Source organism: Larus michahellis, chromosome 8 (assembly GCF_964199755.1).
Source record: "Larus michahellis chromosome 8, bLarMic1.1, whole genome shotgun sequence".
Lineage (NCBI taxonomy): Eukaryota > Metazoa > Chordata > Aves > Charadriiformes > Laridae > Larus > Larus michahellis.
The window spans coordinates 9,054,716-9,073,798 of NC_133903.1; the positions used below are offsets into that span (position 1 = coordinate 9,054,716).

At 41.9% G+C, this 19,083-nt stretch overlaps 1 protein-coding gene and 1 long non-coding RNA gene across 3 annotated transcripts in view; one reads left to right on the forward strand and one right to left on the reverse strand.

The window, feature by feature from the left end:
• Positions 1–8,581, reverse strand: part of MOSMO (modulator of smoothened) — a 31,985-nt gene extending 23,404 nt beyond the window's left edge. Inside the window, exon 1 of one of the 2 annotated variants that reach the window (XM_074598434.1) lies at positions 8,173–8,569. In XM_074598434.1, coding sequence (XP_074454535.1) covers positions 8,173–8,278 — 106 coding nt within the window. In that variant the 5' untranslated portion in view covers positions 8,279–8,569. Of the gene's footprint in view, positions 1–8,172 lie in introns of both variants that reach the window. The other variant, XM_074598435.1, reaches the window with a different exon arrangement.
• Positions 8,582–8,765: 184 nt separating this feature from the next.
• Positions 8,766–18,873, forward strand: LOC141747865 (uncharacterized). The gene is made up of 3 exons (XR_012588836.1): positions 8,766–9,554; positions 12,996–13,171; positions 18,246–18,873. It is a non-coding gene; the product is annotated as an uncharacterized LOC141747865 (long non-coding RNA).
• Positions 18,874–19,083: the final 210 nt, after the last annotated feature.

Consider the following 19,083-nt stretch of genomic DNA (forward strand, 5'->3'; position numbering starts at 1 on the left):
ACATCAAATAGGAAATCAAATATGATATAATAGGAAAAAAAACAGAGTTTCACCCTGAGATAGGATGTAACCTACAACTGTTAATTCCACATATTTTCCTATGGAATTAGGCCCGCGTAAGTGCTTTGCCAGTCAAATGCTCCAGCTTGTTTCCTCACTCCTTGAAATTGGCACCTACCCTGCACAGATCCTCCTCTTGGCCATATCTCCAGTTTTTCAGATCTGTGTGTATCTCCATCAGTCAGATGCTTGGGGAAGAAAAGCGAGATTGAGAAGAGCGGCTGGAGCACACATACGGGGATTGCTGCAAAATTACCACAGGACTTTTTTCCTGCATATAGCCCTCAAAAAAAGACTCTGTCCATTATTAAATTTGTAGGCACTGGGGATGACAATAAAAACTTAGTAATTATGTAATAATAAGTGGATTTTAAATTTTATAGACTATAAATTTATAATAATTTATAATTTTCCCACATTAATTTGTAGAAGGATAAAACCGCTTCCATATTGTGTTTGTACCCCCATACTATAAAAGTCATTTCATATTTGATTTTAAAATAGATAGCAGCATCTTCAGAGGTCAACATTCCTCCTCACCCACGAGTCACTCTAGTTATCGTCTTCTGAAATATACAGGTACCAACCATTGCTGGAAAAAGATACCTAAACTAGGTGGAGAACTCCTGCATGAGATGAAAATCCCACATACTGAACTGCAGTAGGCAAGAAAAGTTAGTTCTCTCTACTTTGTTTCAAGACTAGCAAGAAAAAGTTGAGCTATTGTGAGGTACCTATAAAAAAAAAAAAAGTAGGCCAAGCTTAAAAGTTTGACCTACTGATCTTCCTTGCTTTGGCAAAAGTGCAAATGGAGTTTACATAATGCTGCTCACATGTAAGTGCTGGCTGGAAACTAAACGACACAAATGTTTTTAATAAGCCTCAGCCATTAACAGAATCCCATTTTTTTGGATTTCAGTTAGTTTTAAATTCTTGTTTTGCAGTACATACTATTGAATCCTTACTTTGAAGATTCATGTATTTAAGTCACTCTTGTGTTCATCTCAGTGTCATGTTGTGTCAACAAATTTAATACACACACCTGAAATCAGCTCTAATTGATTTAAAAAATCATCACTCTCAGTGAAACGCAGATAGCTCCTCAAGCCACAAAGCTCAAGACTCAACAAGGCACCTTTCCCACAATTTGTGCTGTCTATAAAACACATCTACGACAACATACTTCTTGACTAAAGCACAGGATAGACAACATATGTATCTGCACTTACCAAATATAATTTAGTTCTATAGTAGCTATTCATACCGCTGTGAAGCAAATACTTTAAAGAAAAAAAACTCATTCCAAATGCTAAAACTCAAGTACCTTAGGAAAACCACCTACTACCAGAAAAAAACAAATGAAATACCTGTTATCCTTAGAATTTTTTCCTCCATTTAATAAAGTAAAACCATGATAGGGAACAAAAGTTTTTTAAAAAAATCAAATTAAGATTTGCTGCTTAAAGGGGTTTCTGTGATAAAGACATCACCTCTATTTTACAGAAGCAGCAGCTGAGGCATTACCACAATAACTTTCCAGCATCCAAGGTTAGTCATGCCAGGTGCTATATTTGAAAAGAAAACACAAGTTATTAGCTCCTAGATCTGTACTTTATAAATCAGGTATTTCATACCTAATTATTTAAGACTAATTAGAGAATGAGGAATTCAACAGGATTTGGTGGGAGGCAAACTAATAATTCTGTACCTTCACATACTAAAGAGAAAACAAAACGTTCACCTAACAGAAGCAGCATTATTTTTTTATTTGTTAAAACGCAGATGTAAAACATCAGTTCCTCTACAGACAAAAACAATCAGCTCCCTCATCTCTCTCTGGCAGGCTCACATAACCAGGCTGACACAGCTCTCTTTCATGAGATTCTTCCTACATATAAAATAGTTCCATATGTTTAAATGTTGAGTGGTTGAGCAAGCACAAAATTAATTCATTACAACAATGCCTCACTATTAATTTTTCTTGTGCCTTAAGGCCTGGTCAATTACAGAACCCAAGTACAATTCAAGTACTCTGCTTTGTCAGATTTTTACATCCACTTAAAAGACATCTACAGTCACGAAGTGGAATGGAAATGTTAACTTTAAAGATGGCGCTGACGCTCCCAGTCCAGGCACACCTATTAACAGACTGCTCTTGTTAGAGTATTCGAGTTATTTGGGGTTTAGATTCTTTGCCAGTCCTTACTAGTTCTTATTTGGTTTTTTGCATTGTTTTGCGTTGTTGTTTTTAAGGCACTGGTAACATCTCTAAAATGCGAGTAAGTTCAGATGGCTTTGAAGATTGCTTTTCAGCAGTCACTTCTTTCTAGGACATGATGGTACATAATTCTTCATTTTCTGTATCATCACCCCATTTTATTTTATTTTTTGTATTCTCAGCATGCAATCCAAACAGATTCATGAAAGGGCAAATAACTTCTCCTATCACAGTCACTACATGATACAGTACAAAAAAAAAAAACACCAGGAAAAAGTGACTTTGTAGAATTGCTTCCTATCGTGTCCCATCATTCTCTACTGAGAGGAACTGGGAGAAGCATGCTGTGTTTTGAGTATATTGCAAGGTGCTTAACAAATGATCACCAGAACCCTTTTACAGACAGTTTTTGAAAAGCCAACCATCCCTACAACAAAGAAACAAAACAGTATCTCCTTCAGTGGACAAGACAATGATTTGCTCTATACCATGATTCTTCACAGAGGAGCACTGTAGATGAACAGTTTCTCAGCACAGGCCCTAAAGGGCAGAAGAAAACATTAACATGCCATACTGATATTCGCATATCACTACTTTTTGAGCAGACAACTGCATTTAGAACAACAGTGCTAGCTGGAACTCATGTTTACACCCTCTTTTAAGTTGTTGATGCTTTATTTACTCTATCTATTCTATTTAGAAACACTGGTTCATTCAAATACCTTCACGTGGCCTTGCATTTAGTCCATGTACAGTCAGTGCTCCAAGTAGAGAGAAATAGTTCAGTGGCAATATGGTCTCAAGCTCAGCAGGAGCTGGGAATCACTGCTGGGTCCTATCACCTGTGATAGTTCATTAAGCTGATCCCCACAAAGCTACAGCTCCTGTTGGAACTGTGGAGCAAAATTCCTCTGGAAGAGCTATCACATGCAGAGGAATAACACTGAACAGCAGTGATTTGCCACTTAGTACTAGACACCTCATTTCCCAGGAGCAAGGAGTTAACTGCCTCAGGAGGAATGGCCTGCTGGGTACAGCTTACTCCTCTATAAGACCATAGACACCACTGAACCGGGAATCATACTTCACAAATAAAAAAAGAAACCGAGTATGCAAAACCAAGAACTACACACAATACTTTGGAAGATACATGGGAAGGCAGCATTTGTAAACAAAACCCACAATTTAAAATAAGTGGTGTGTTGTAGATTCACAATGTACTGTGTTTCAGCACAGCATGGTACAGAAGGCAGTTTAAATGAAAAGTATAATTCCTAACAGAAGTGACCTTGATGCTTGTGTCCCAGATGCAAGATGAAACTGGAAGCTCTGCTGAAGGCTAATATCACCTAAGTCAGCACCGCTGTGCATACGCTGAGTGGCCTGGCCATAACATTATGCTGTATGCCCCATCGTGATATATGTACCAACATAAGAGGATGTGCTAAATACTTGCTTTAGAAGTTACCCATCAGAATTCAGCAGCCTTAAATTCTGACATCCTTATTAACTTAATGACTGCTATAAAAAAGTACACGTCGTTCTGTAAATTGGAACCAAATGAACAATCAAGCTACATAGGAAGGGATGACTGAGTCACATAAACAAACTGATAGCCTAGCTTTCTGCAGGGGGATTTTATTTGATTAAATTCTCCCCATGAATTATTTGACCTATCCTAAAAACATTTCAGACCGTCAACCCCCCCAACGTGTACTGCTTTTAGCACATCTAATTTCAACCGTGCATACTATTCATACCCTTTTCCCTACAAAAGGATTGAGAGCTGAAGACAGAGCAACTTATATCCCCCACTCCTCCTCTACTGAAGACAAAATATCAAAATCGTTAAAGAGTCTCCCACACAAAAAAGGAATACATGGAGACAAAACTATCGGCTTTTAAAGTTCATCGCAGAAGACATGTAGAGATACAGAAGCAAAATTCATTACTACTGAAATCAACAGGAGCTTAGGCATTGGCTTAAATTAAAGCCAACTCTTCCTTATTTCTCACAGAGTATTGGTTTGATAAGAAAAGGATGTCTGTGCAAGAACACTGAGAAGCCACTGGTTTCTAGATTGGAGTTATCAGTGTTCTGTACTTGCACACTAGGAATAACTAAACCTCACTGAGAGCTCTCTGAAGGAAAAGTCCATTTAATTTTCATCTTTCCTTTACAAGCTTAAAGATGTATGGAATACTAGAAACCAAGTTAATGAGCAACTGTTACAAAACTCCATAAAGAAAGAGTGCTCAATGGAGACTTGGACCTACGTCCACAAAGGTGTAGTTCCTCTGGCCTAAAGACAGATGAGCGTCTGAAACCTTCAGTGATCTCATAATTACAATGCTGGAGAGGAATTCTTATAGATAACATTCTTCAAATGACTGTAAAATTTGTCTTTAAGAGGAAGATTTAGGAGACTAATCAGCCCTTCCCCTAAATCGATTTCCCCAGAACATAAGCTCCTTTAAAAAAAAATACTAAAAGCAATCTAGATTTTTCAGAAAAGCATTAAAGCCACTGCTTTATTTTGCCATCCAATTTAGCAGAAAATCATCATTACCTCTGGACTAAGATGTACGTATTGTTTAGCGATAAAATCCGAACAGATTTTTTTTTTTTTCTGAAACGTAAGCCCAGGTTCCCAACCTTAATGGCTGTAAACAGCTCTGAATGAGCCAATGCAGTGCTGCCTTCCCAGGTCTGCCAAGACCTCTGCTCTACGCAATTCTCAAACAGCTGCAGTATTGAGAAGACCAGGCTGTTCCACGCTGCCTTTCAGAACCCCAAGGACAGCAGCCAAGCAGAGAAACAGCATTACTCCCCTTTCTCCTTGGTACTAGGCTGACTTGTAGAAGCAGAATCTAGACTAATTCCCACAGGAGATGCACCTAAGAGCACAGAGATAAAGCAAAGAAATATTTTCTTCCACCAAATAGTTTCTTTCACCAGCTGAGAGCAGGATGCTGCAAAAAAACCTGCTTCTTAGTGGCACATATGGGAGTTGGATGGCTTGAATGTGGCCCAAGTACGGTAGTCTGCTGAGAGTGCCTGAATGTCGCTAGCAGCTGGGACAGGGTTTACCATCGGGGCTGTGTCCTCCTGTGCCGTGCTTCTCCACAGCAGCCTCCGGGTAATGAATGCCACTCATAAAAGCATTTATCTCATAATTCAATACTACAGTGTTTGCTACAGGAAGTCCTTGATTCAATGGGCATCCTCCCACTTCCTTTCTTTGCAGTTTGGGCAAAAGGCTCGTTTTAGGAGGTGTAAGTACTAGAAATATACATTTATATTGCTCTTAACCAAAAGTCTTATAATAGAGCGCATCGAATCCCATATCAATAAAAATCTACACAAGAGTCATTACGGAAGGATGACAGCTAGCTCTCCTTTACGATTTTATCAAGTCAACAATTTCTTTGCCTTCAAAATATAGCACAAAAAGGCTTAGCTCTGTCAAAATATTATTTCACTAGTGAAGTCCTTCAGAAAAACCCATACAGATTTCTCGTTTGCCAGCCTATTTAAAAGTAAAACTGTTATTTGCAACTCTAAAAGGAGTACAGGACAGAAAAGGCAGATGATTCTTAAGTAATCATAAACTAAGTAAGAATTAATGATTTCTAGGTACAATATTCCAGGAAACAATTTTATATAAAGAGATACTAAACATTTTTCTTTAACGAAGAACACGATGGACTGTGCTTAGTTCACAAAAGTCTTTTCTTTCCATCAGCAATTTCTTCAGAATAGTTTTTGTTATCTCATTTTTATACAGGCAGAGAGAATCCAACATCTCCCCCATTGCACAGGATCTGTTAAGGTGAGGCAGGACTTAAGAAAGACATACTTAAATATTTAAAATGAAGATTATTTTATTTGACTGTAAGCCCTTGAAGAATGGCTCATTACTGTAGCACTGCTGCTAGGTGGAATTGTAAGAGGAAAGAACCAACTATTTGATGTAGCCATAGGCAGGAAGATCATCACAATTAGCTATAGGAGGAATGGTGAAGTCACCTAGGGAATTCCTGAATGCTGCACTTTGCGAAGGGAAGTGAGTCTTTCCTCTCCTCTGGACCAAGTAGGAAAGGCCAGGTTCTAGACTAGGTAACTGGAAGCAATTCAAACAAACCATAAGGACAGCATGGTCACAGGGAATGCCCAGTCATCAACCCCTAATAGTCAACATTTTTAATACTCTACTTCATCAGAATAAAGGAAATATGACCACATTTGAATCGGTTCAGTCCTCTTACATGTATCGAATATTAGGCACGGAAGATCCAAGGCGGATGAAAAGAAATTTTTAAACCCTCTGCAAGAATTTACGACAGAAGCCTTTCATAGAATCATAGCATCACCTAGGTTGGAAGGGATCTTTAAGATCATTCAGTCCAACCCTCAACCAACACTGCCAAAACCACCACTAAACCGTGTCCCTCAGCACCACATCTACCTATCTTTTAAATACCTCCAGGGATGGCGACTCAACCACTTGCCTGGGCAGCCTGTTCCAATGCTTGACAACCCTTTCGGTGAAGCAATTTTTCCTAACATCCAGTCTAAACCTCCCCTGGCGCAACTTGAGGCCATTTTCTCTTGTCCTATCGCTTGTTACTTGAGAGAAGAGACCATCCCCTCCTCTCAGGTAGCTGTAGAGAGCGAGAAGGTCTCCCCTCAGCCTCCTTTTCTCCAGGCTGAACAACCCCAGTTCCCTCAGCTGCTCCGCATAACACTTGTGCTCCAGACCCCTCACCAGCTTCATTCCCTGTCTCTGGACATGCTCCAGCACCTCCATGTCTTTCTTGTAGTGAGGGGCCCAAAACTTGACACAGTATTTGAGGTGGGGCCTCATCAGTGCCAGGGGAATGATCGCTACCCTAGTCCTGCTGGCCACAATACTCCTGATACACCCCTCTTCTCTATTCTATACCTGTGGTTTGCTTGGAAATTATAAGCTTAGGAAAAGGTGGTTAAACTAGTTTCATGTGTTTGCAGTAAGGATGGCTTCCTTTCCTGACATGGAGATTTGGGTTTCTCTGGGACACGAGATCAAAGAGCCGCCCTCCTCCTGTTATCTCTCCCTGCTCCACTCATCAGAACACGCGGGTCCTTATCAACAGGCTGAAATAAATCGTTCACGCAAACGATTACATCATTAGTAAAAAGACAGATGCACAAATCCTTGTTCTTTCAAAGCAAACAATGTCACTTCTAAAATAAAAACCACATGGGACCTAGGCTTAAAGGCTGATAAAGATCAGCACGCAGGAAATATTCTGGAAAAAAGAGATGAAGGAAAGCAAGATGTTGCCTGCAACAAAGGAAACGTCAGAATAGTACGAAAGATTCAAAACCTGCCACAAACTGTGCAGAGAGACGGATCTACCTTCCCACTCCAAGGTGACTGACTCTGGAGAGCCGGCGGGGATGTCGCCCGGGCCCTGGGCTTTACCCAGAGCGGAGGGGGGATGGGGGCTGCCGCAGGACCCCTCGGGACAGGGCTCCGCAGAGCGCATCCCCCCCGCCCCCGGGGGCAGCGGCCGGGACGCGTCGCGGGAGGAGGAGGGTCCCGCCAGCCCCGACCGGCCGCTTCGCCCCTCTCCGCACCGGGGGGCCGGCACCGGCAGCTCCCCGCAGCCCCCAGGGGGGGCCGGCCCAGCCGCCCCTCCCGCCCGGCGGCCGGGCCGGGCCTCCGGGCTGTCCTCCCCCTGGTCCCGCCGCCAGGCCCCGCGTCCCCCGCCTGAGGAGCGGCCCCTCAGGGGGAGCCCGGCCCCCTCCGCCGCCCCGGGCGCGCAACCCGCTCGCCCCCGGGACCCCCGGCCACCTGCCGCCCCTCCCCCTCCCCGACGGCGGGTCCCCGCCGCCGGCCCCCCCTCACCCGCGGACTCGCCGGTGTTGATCCAGTCCGGGTTCGCCAGGCTGGCGATGGCGAAGATGTCGGCGGCCAGGAAGAGGCATCCTGAGATGATGGTCAGTTTGTCCATCTCCTCCGGCTCCGGCGGCTCCCGGCTCCGGCCTCCGCCCGGCTCCCGCAATGGGCCCGGGCCGGGGGCGCCTCACAGCCGCGGCTCCATGGACCCCGCGCTCCCCTCGGCAGCGGCGCCAGGAACGGGCCCCCCGCCCCGGACGGAGCCGGAAGCGAACCCGGCGGGCGGGGGGGCGGCGGTTACTCCGGAAGGGAAACCCACTCTCCCCGGCGCGCTCCCCCGGGCGGGGCGGGGCTTCCCGCGGAGGGGCGGAGCCTCCGCCGCGACGGGGCGGGGCAGCCCCGAGGCGACTGCGGGCTTTCTCTGGGGAGCGGGGCGCGGCGGGGCGGGGCCTGCCGAGGGTGGGCGGGGCGTAGGGGCGGTGCTGTCCCCAGAGGGGGGGGGGCGAGAAGGGCGCCGCCGGTGCGAAGCGTGAAGCGGGGCGGGGGCGGTGGGCGGGGCCATTGGGAGGGGGCGGGGCCTGCCGCCGCCGCGGGGCCTGAGTGGGGCGCTGGCGGCGGGCGGTGCGCGGCCCGCCTGAGCGCGGGTCTCCTGTGAGGGGCGGCCGGCTCCGCCTTGTCCCCTCACAGCTTCGCCCTGGGTAGGCCCCAAGACCTGCTCCGCGGCCTGGCCTTCGCCACCCTCACCCATCCCTGTCCCCAAAGGTTTTTAACCGAGGCACAGGGAGATTTCTCACGGCCCTCAGCGGGGCTGCCCACTCGTCGCCGCCCCCCCGTCAAGGCCTGTCGTCCCCCGACGGAAACAAGGTGCACAGAGAGAGAGGAGAGCGAGCAGCTTGGTCAGCGCTGTGTAAAGAGGGCTGAGGAACGATTGTAGATCCGTCTTCACTGCAAAAAAATTACCTTGTGTTTCACTAGCCACTGTCCATCTCTTTGAAACGTTGGGCATTGGATTAAATTTCAGCACGGCTTCTGTAGGAATGGTAAAGCAGGGGAAGTGGAAGGACTGATTCACGGAGGTTCCTCCAGACGTTACGCGACTGTGGAGCGGCGCAAAAACACTACGTTGCATTGCTGTCTCTGCTGTGTGCTTGGAAGGAAACCTAATTAATCTTGACTAGAAAACTCATCCATATACAGCGATTTTTGATGACGTGCTTTTCCATGGATTCAGCTATATTGAAGCTTAGGGGAAGCTGTAGCCAATAAATGAACAATGCACCAAATGTGGGAAACCAGCCCGGTTTTGGCCACAATAACTCTGTGCCTTCAGTATTGACACTCTGCCATGGGAATGCTGAACTAAATTAGTCTAGCGGCCCCCACATCTACAGGTACTTGAAAAGTATCTAATTGCTTACATATTTTTTTCCTTCTAACAGCAAACACCCACTTATTTTTTCCAGGGCACCATAACTGGTCTATACAGAACATACCGGGAAGCTGAGCGGGCAATTGCCTGTGCTGTTTCTTTTTATGTTGTCTTTTATGTAGATGGGAGACTACGCAAACAAAATGGAGATATTAGTAAGGTAATCTTAAAGTGTTCAATGGCAATCAGTAGGACTTACTATTTGGAGGGTTGAGAGCTGTACTTACGTTCTGTTGAAATTGCCAATTGCTGACAAATTTTCTTAAGGGTGGAGAAAATAGTAAGACTTTTGATGAAAAACAGCTGAAATTGTTCCCTTTAAAGAGGAAACAATTGGTGTGTGGAAGAAATGGGACAATTGATTTTTTATTTAAAAGATTTAAAAATTATATTGCACTAACAATGGGAAGCCAGCAGCCTTGAAAAGAAGTTATTTCCAAGAATCATCTGCAACTACCCTATAAACCCTCTTTAAGTGGTATTTAAATAGCTTTTAATACAAGCATTATGTAAAAGTCTGCCTCAAAATGCATTTGTCTTCAAATAACTCAGCTTCGTGGCAAAGGGAATAAAGGAAGGAGGAGTGGAGAGGGTACACAAAAGGAAGACATGGTTTTCATTGGCTTTTGATAGGCACGCAAATCTGCAGTCAGAAATAATGACAGAACCCAGTCTTCACACCCTGCAGGCTGTGTGGTCACTTATTTAATCTTGCTGAGGTTTATTAGGAGATGAGTACATGCCTAAGGATGCCATGTGGGAGGACACCACTAGCTATAGGTTCCTCAGAAAGCTTTGGGGCCTCAGACAGAGCTGTGGTATTGACGGACTGGCAGCCTAAATCTAATTACTCCTCTTGGACTGAAACATTGCCCTAGATGCAGACACCTCCTCTGGCCAACGCCAGACATCCCTATGCCTGCGTTACTGTTATGGTGCTGGGGGGGAATCAGAACCCACCTGCCCCAGCGTTCTAAGCAGTTGCTAGGAGTTGTCGCCTCCTCACCTGCTGGTAGACTTCCTCCAGAGGCCATCATGGAGCAGCAGCACATTTCCACAAGGCTTGTCTAGGATACGCCTGCCCAGGGGTTTTGGATCCATAAAAAAACCTCTTCCTCTGGACTCGATGGAACATACACAGTCTTCGCCAGTGGTTGGGGATGAAACTAAGAGTGAGTTTCCATCTCTCTTGGTCATTTCTTCCTCTGTTCATTTTCACCTCCTCACTGCTGCTCCAGCACTACTCTTTCAGCCCTGTATTTAAGTATCTCAACCTTTTTAGGTCCTTGTGCTACCAGACGGTTTATCTTCTTCACAGAGCCCCCAACACCCCAAATTTTCCTAGTATCAAGAGGCATTCCTGCTCCTGAGCCTGAGTGTTTGGACAGAATCATAGGCAGATGACAAGAGGAAAAGGATGTACAGAAGAGGATTGAATGAGATACTATGCTGCTGCCTGCAGAAAGTGCAGAATTGAAGGGTGACCTTAGAGAAAATCAGGACAATGTTAGGGGAACTGTAATGTAAGTTCTGTCAAGTGTCTAAACTTCCTGTAACATAGAACAAGGAGAAAATCCGCCTTCCTTGGAGCCTATTTAGACTGATATCAGGTATAGTAGAAAGACAAGAGTCTCATCTAAAAGTGTGAATCTTAGCATTCCTCCTAAATATTTTGTAGGCTTTGGATTAGTCACAGCTTTCATGGTTTTAAATCTCTCATGTCCAGCAAGATAACTTCATGCAATAAGAAGCTTAAAATCAGGATTCTGGCTTCTAATTAAAGTTATCCAGATTTGTTATTAGTGGCTTTTTTGGTTGTTGTTTCACTTCTGATCATTTGCTGACCTACAACTGCTCATGAATTTTAATGGAATTTGCTGAATAATTTTGGCTAGAAAATAATATAAAGTAGCCTTAGTTCATATCATCTGTTTACATTTATTGGCCTGGGAGTTAATTACTTGTTCTGAAAGTAGGAAACTACGATTCAGTTCCCCCTTCTGGCTGACAAAGATTGAAACATACGTTTCTTGGAAAGTGACCCAGAATACCATAGGAAAGGTTTCAATTCCTTCTACTGATCTTGTTCCACTTTGCATAAATTCGTGAGCCAGAGAAACAGTAGCAGGTCAGACGTCCAACCTCTCAGAACTATCAAGACATGAAAGTGTGTTCCAGAGTGGGTCTTCCTTTGCTTTTGTTGCGTGACCATGAAAATAAAGTATTTAATCCAAATGAAATGTAATATTCTACTCAACAACAACAACAAAAAATCCTGCATTTTTCACTGGGAAGCAAAAAAAAAAAAACAAAACAAAAACCCATTCCTGCTTCCTTCTCAGCAGCCAAACTGACAAATCAAATATTCACATTGCTATACTTTCAATCTTAATCATTTTATAGACATTCTGTGCTGTCATTTAGAGCCTGATCTAAAGCTTTACTTGAAGCCATTGGAAAGATGACCAAGTTTCCGTATTTTAAAGAGGGATAAAGTGGTGGGAATTTTCTTTAAGTGATTCCAGACTGTTGGACATGGTCTCAAGCAGTTAAATTATTGCTACCCTATAGTCAGAAGTGACATTTAGAGACTGCATCTTAAAACAGAGACAAAAAAGTAATTTTTAACAGAATACAGTTTGTTTTAGGAGTCTCAAGCACTTGTGTGACAGTCTTAACTTTTCCTGGCTCTTGATGAGGAGAACAGGCTTGAGAGATGGAGGGTTTACTTTCTTAACCTATTATATTTCTTGGTGGAGACACTGGGATAATGTCATTTTTATTGTATTACTTGTATTATGCATTTTAATGGATAGCGGATGCTCAAGAGTATTTTATTTCTCTAGGTGCTAAATATGGCAAGTACAATCCCTTCCCTCACGTCAGCAGTAGGGTGTGAAACCAGTCTGCTGGAAATTTAGAAATTAATCTCCTCTATAAATATTGATTTGAAAAATCAATTTTTTATAGGAATTAAATCTTTTCTTGAAGTCCCTAACAGCTGACAAATCCTCTGTTATGTTATTCTGTACCCTGTTCTCTACCTTCCCTGAATATATCGTCATTTGTAATGAATACTTAACAGCAGTATTGCTTTTTCTCTTGGTAAAATGTGTGCCTTTTAAAGAAGTAAGTTCCTAAGTAAAAACTACTTTCAGTATATTTATTTGCAGAAAGTTAGTTTATGAAGTACACTAACTTTTTATAAGTATTGCTATTATGGCTTTTTGGCAACAACTCACCAGGCAATGACTATCTAGAGAAGCAATTAAGGATGAGGGACACTTAACTGTATGGACAATTAAAAATGGGTACAGCACCTGCTCAAATGTTTCCTTAAACATTTTACTGAAGAATGATATCACACTTTCAATAAGTAAAATTTTCCTCTCACTTTTCAAAGGGCAATTGCCAGCACTGGAAAACGTCTCTCAGCACATGCTGATTGCAGCATTGAAGGCAAATATTAGGATGAGTGAAGAGGATTGGGTCTCATAATCATACAGAATGGGCCATACCTCCAGATAACAAGCCTTGTTGAGAAAAGCTCTGCAGCTAAAGATGGAAAGCTCAAACCAGGTAAAAAGAAACAACAGTGATATTCAAATTTAATAGCATTGAAAATATTCTTGTTCTGCATTTATGCTTTGAGCCTGTCTCTGATTTATTTACACTTACACAGATCAAAAGAAACTCAATTTAAAATTACAGAGAAAAGAAACCAGCACAAACTGTATAAAGCTCAGTGCCAGCATTCCATTGTAATGAAATACTTGTGATCTTAAAATAGCTGATATGGGTGACTGTTTCATAATCAGACCAAGATTTAAGTCTATATATTGTTCTCCTGCAAAAACAGATTTCCTGTTCATCAGCAGGTTTGTCCAAAAATAGTTTGACTATTACCTTTATATAGCAACTCACTTGAATAATATCATTCTTTGTTCAGTGCATTGTTGTTCAAGTAATTTCACTCTACAAGTAACACAAAACTTCCCGAAGGCTTGAAATTAATTTGCTTTATTGTTTGCTTTTTATTTCTCTTTATTATACAGAATAGTTATGAAGCGGCAATGGAGTGATCTCTGTGCTCTGACAATGTATGCAGGTGTTCATTTGCTAAATGCTTTAAACCTGAAATGTGCCGTATCAGTACCGACAGACTATTACTAGTTATTAAGGTTTCTTGTGGAACATCAGACTCCTATATAAAGCTTGCAATTGAAAGCTGTGCAAATTTGACTGCTTCATATGGGTCCCTAGACCAACTGCATTAGACTGATGAACTACAGTTTGGGGACGATAGCATGCCATGTTATTACCATTTATTAAATTGTCTCTAACGTAGAAATCTATGAAGCTAAGACTTGAGTGTAATGAAGTCATTTAGAAATTTACTGGCTATATATTGAAAAATCATATCTTTAAATTAGAACCATTTTCCCGGCATTGCCTTTATAATTTGGGCAGTCCTTTATTCTCATACCTTTCAGAGAGAATTAGAATTCCAAGCACTAGGAAAAAAGACCTACTTGTTTGATGCAATAAAAACCATCAAATGGAGTTCTTAACCTCTTTTTAGACAAGGCTTTGGACTGTTGGTCCAAGTATAAAAATTGGTGGAAAAATCATGAGCATAAAATAGAATTGGATTTGGATTTGAACAAGTACTTTTTTTTTATTTATTATCTTAGGAACTGATAGCTTTCATCTATTCCCTAAAAAAAAACCCTATGGTATACAAAAGCATATATATGATACTGATTTTGTGGGGTTTTTTTACATCCATAAGGTAAAATATACAGAATATTAATCACTGAAATGAAGTAGTTCTATTTGCAACAATGTGAAAAAGGCAAGCTCCTAAAGCATTTTCAATAAAGGCTACAAGAACAAGGAGTCAAATAATTTATGGCATGCGATGCATTTGATTTACTGCAGCAAGTATTGGACAGTTTAAAGGGGGATGAGGACTGGTAACAAACATTGTCCCTTTGTAGCTGATCTTAGTTTTTGGAGCCAAAAGAAGCAATCTGAGTGTGCTTCATGGAGCACCTGGATCTAACTCAGCACATTCCACAGACACCAAAAAAGCAAGCAGCTAAATTTGTTCAATTCATGCTTGGAATGAGCTTACAAAAACTTTATATTTAAGACAAAAGCTGTGAAGTTTTGCAGAAAAGATTGTATTTTATAGAAGTTCTGTCTCTTAATGATACCAGAGGCAGCACACTTACTTTGTCACTAATACCAATGTACAGAGCATGGGGCTTGAGAAAATGATGATGCACATTGCACTGCTTTGGAGTTTTTCTTGCAGTGAATTAGGTTTTATCTTCATGGACTTATTTTTTCAGCTAAGTAAGCTGAGTGTTATCTGTACAATTTCAAACTGGAACCTAAAAGAACAATTTTATTACGGCTTATAGCTTGAAAGAGCTGGTGCCATTCTGCTGACTTGGGGAGGAGGGAGAAATTAACAGAGGTAGTGGGAGGCACTTAAAATCCTACAGTTAGACTCACCAACCTCACATGTATGTACGCATGCTTTATTCTCCTTGCCAGCAAGAAGAAACAGGGCTGCTTAGTTCGTGTGTTTCCTCAAAATACCTTTATAGTGCAAGGGGTCACCTCCACATAGATCTTCAGTGGCCACTGAATGGTACTCAATCACAAAACTGATAAGTGAACTGAAAAGCTGGGTGGTTCAGACTCTAGATGCTGGAGCAGAGGAGCAAAGTTATCTACGTCTGCAGTTCAGAGATGGCTTTGACTTGCCACAACAGTGTTATCAGCACAGTACAGGCAGAAAAAACCAGAATTCTGAAAGAACCTATTAAAAGCCAAGAGTGTCTTGCGGATATTTTAAAAGCATAAGTACATTTATGTCTATGCATTTTGAAACATGTAATTTGGGTGATTTAGCATTCTGTTTGAGGCTAAGAACTTACATAAAACTGTTAGTAAAACGTTTTCCGTTGCTTTTTTGTTATCTGCTATCCTGGTACTTGTTCCAGAACTTCTTGTTTGCACTCCAGTAGAACCAGTATCTTGTGATAAGCTAGAGTGGAGAGAGGATGTGATGATGGTAGCGTAGAAGGAGCAGTTAGTGGAAAAAGTGAATGACAAAATGGTAGTCAGTAGTTCAGGTAAACAGTTTTAAAGCCTGACAATTTTTGCTACAGGCATTTTTAACCCAAAAGGGTTAAGAAGAAGATAGAGCAGATGGAGAGAGGCTCCGTGCTCTGCCTAATACAGAGCAGAAAGCTGTACTGCTTGTTTAAATCCCCTATGCTGTTCTGTTGCAGTTCAGTACATAACGTTTACTGATACTGCTCCTCTGTGCAACTGTTTCTGCCAGGCTGCTGATAGAGCTGTGGTGTGCTGCAGATGGATTCTGCTTGCCTTTTGCAGTCTCCAAAATTACAGGTTTATCCAGTAATTGCAGCTCCCCCCAACCCCTCGAAGCCCATTGTGTTGTACCCCATGGCATATCGAGGTACTGTGCCTTCTGCACTCTGTTGTTCTTGGATGCAGTACTGTTTTTTGAAAAACTGCAGCCCAGTGCTTCCCACTGACAGTGGGTAGTAAGAATATTATTTGCAGCCTTATCCCTTAAAACATACTAACAAACAAACAAAACATCACCACCACTTTCTGCTGGAATTCTTCAGTCAGATTCTGTGCCAGCTCTTGCAGTCGTCTCCTGCTTTTCCCCCAGCCTTGCCTGACGCTGTGCAGCAATGCGCACCCGTGTTGGTTGTTCTCAGAGGGGAGGGACAGGCACCAGCCACTGTGGAGAGTCACACCCTGGAATCCTCCAGAGGCCCAGACAAACACAAGGTGACACAGCTGTTACACAGATTCTCCAGCATCCACCTAGGTAAACTTAGCTGCTGTGGAGGAAGGGGTAGGCTTGTTTCCATATCAACAGATGCACAGCAAGGTGACACACAAAGGTAGGCAGCAGATATGTATAGACAGGGTATTCCAGCTGTGAAATAGTACAGGGACGCAGTGGAAAAAATGCCAGCAGAACTGTTAGGAGTGCAGCTATGTAACCTCAACTCAACCTTGCTGGAGTCCGATCCCAAATCGTGGTCCTTATCTGAGTATTCACCTTTACCTTGCCTAAAAAACCCCACAGAAATGGAAGGCAGCAGTGAATAGGCAATCTAAAGGCTAGCACATTCATTCAAAAAAATTCCAAAGTAAGTGAACTTCAGCTTTCCTTAGTGTTGTGAATAAGTTAGTTGTTAGTAGAGCTAAAAAAACTTCAATTAAAAATGAAAGCAAAAACAAAATTGCATCTAGTTGGTTAGAAGAGCTGCTAAGCACATGCTTTTACATAAAAATGTAGAGGTATAGTGGTTAAGACTACATATTTTGTAATACGAACATTAAAAAAATTTGAAAAATTCTTTTAAACTGATTACTGTCCATTTTCTTCCTTGGCAGGTGATGTTCTAATAAAAATTGGACATACTAACATTTTAGGATGGACTCTGTGAGAGCTTAAGCAACTCCTGCACAATATTCCTATAGGAACTACTCTACAAATCAGAGTTTACAGAGATTTTGTTGAAGTACCTCAACACTGGCAAAAGGCTGTTGAATTAATTCCTGAAGTAAAGCTTTCTGTGATGACAGCAGAGTAAGAAATAAGTATTGTACATAACTAGAATTTCACACCTTCGTTATTATTCTAGCAAGGAACAAGAAATAGTGTAATAACTTTTTCATTTTAGGATGTTAGTCTGAGGATTTACTTTCATTTATTTTTATGAAATAGAAAACTGTGATTTGAAATGAACAAATACCAAAATAAAAGTTTACTTTCCCAGTTATAGTGAAGACAGGGTCAGGACAAGCATTAATTTTAGATAGGCCCCTTCCCACCTCCCCAGAGACCTTACCAAGTCTGGCTGGCAATAACGCCACTGAAGTCCAAGAGGCCATGCTGATTCATAGTAGCCAAGGATGTAGACAATTGCAAGTAGCTGATGATACCAAGACGGAAGTCTTGCTATAACCATGTAAAAAGCTTATCAGTTTCTTCATCAGTCTAACTATTGACAGTGGTTAATGATTATGACTTTTAAAATTAAACTTCAGGAAAAATAAACTCTTCTTGTGAGAGCAACTCCATACAGAAACTTTTAAAAATATATTGCTCCCAATCCTAAAGGTGGCTCGTATAGCCAGTGTAATTAATCTAGATGGGATATAAGGTAGTTACAAGTTTTCCTGAGGCACAAAGTTTTAATAGAAATGAAACCTCAGAGGAAGGGGAAGGAACAGAAGTATTAAAAGGAGATAATTAGGCTAGAACAGCAGAAAGGAAACTCACGCAGCAAGGGGCTTTCCAAGTGATTAAACCTGAAAGCTTATGTTTAAATAAATCAAATTATTTGCTATTCTGAAAGAGCAGAAAAAAGATAGCTTGCTTTTCTGTTAACCAAATTTCAACTTAGCTCTTACTTTAGAGTCCAAAGGAAACAGTGTGCAAAGGACCATGGATTAGTTTGCTATTAGAGAAGCTTCAGAAATAATGAACTTGCCTTTAAAACAAATATTTGCAGAAACACTTAAGACTGTATGAGCAGTTAACTAAATGGCTATGGTGAAGTAATACCATGCTGTGTATTTTCAGCACACGTGAAGATACTGAGGATGAAGACACCACCACGTCCAGTAGCGATGATGATGCAGACTTGGAAACTTTTCAGTATAAATCTTCCCAGTCATACTGTTGTGAGTTCACACAGAAATTACCATCAATATCTGATATACGCCAGACACTGAGAGTAGGCACAGACACTGGTTGTGATGTTGTACTTCACAATTTTGTTGATGCATTGTACAATCCTAAATTTGATGCTCGTGGCCTTAAACCCCCTTCATATTGGGCTATGGAAAACGAGACCAGTTCCACTTCCCCCTGCCCTTCTGCATCAGATACATCCTATCTGGAAGAACTTACTGTTGTTTCAGAATAGCTCAAAACATGACTTCTTCAAAACCTGTATTTCTGAAGTTGCATTGTATCTGTTTTCTTTTAATATATGCCTAGACTTCAAAAAAAAAACTATCCAAGCGTCCCAAGATATTTGAAATGATATATTAGCTATATAAAGCTGTTTCAGCCATGCCCTCCCTGCCCTCAAAGATGTCTATCAATGCTACTTGTGGAGAAGACATTCAGAAACGCTGCCTCTGCTAGTCCCGGACAAGTAGTTGCCAGCTCTAAGGAAGTCTAATATATTCATCATTGCTTGAAGGTAAGTTTGTTCATTTACTTGATATAAGGACGGCACATTCAGTTTATCAAAAACTTTTCCTGAACATACAAGAATACATGGACAACTAGTGGCAATTACAGTATTTGTCTGCATCACAGTGATGATTTTCGATATACCTATTTTTCACATCAACTAAAAGTCACCTTATTTTCTCACTGTGGTTTTACTTTCAGTGTACGGAGCCAGACT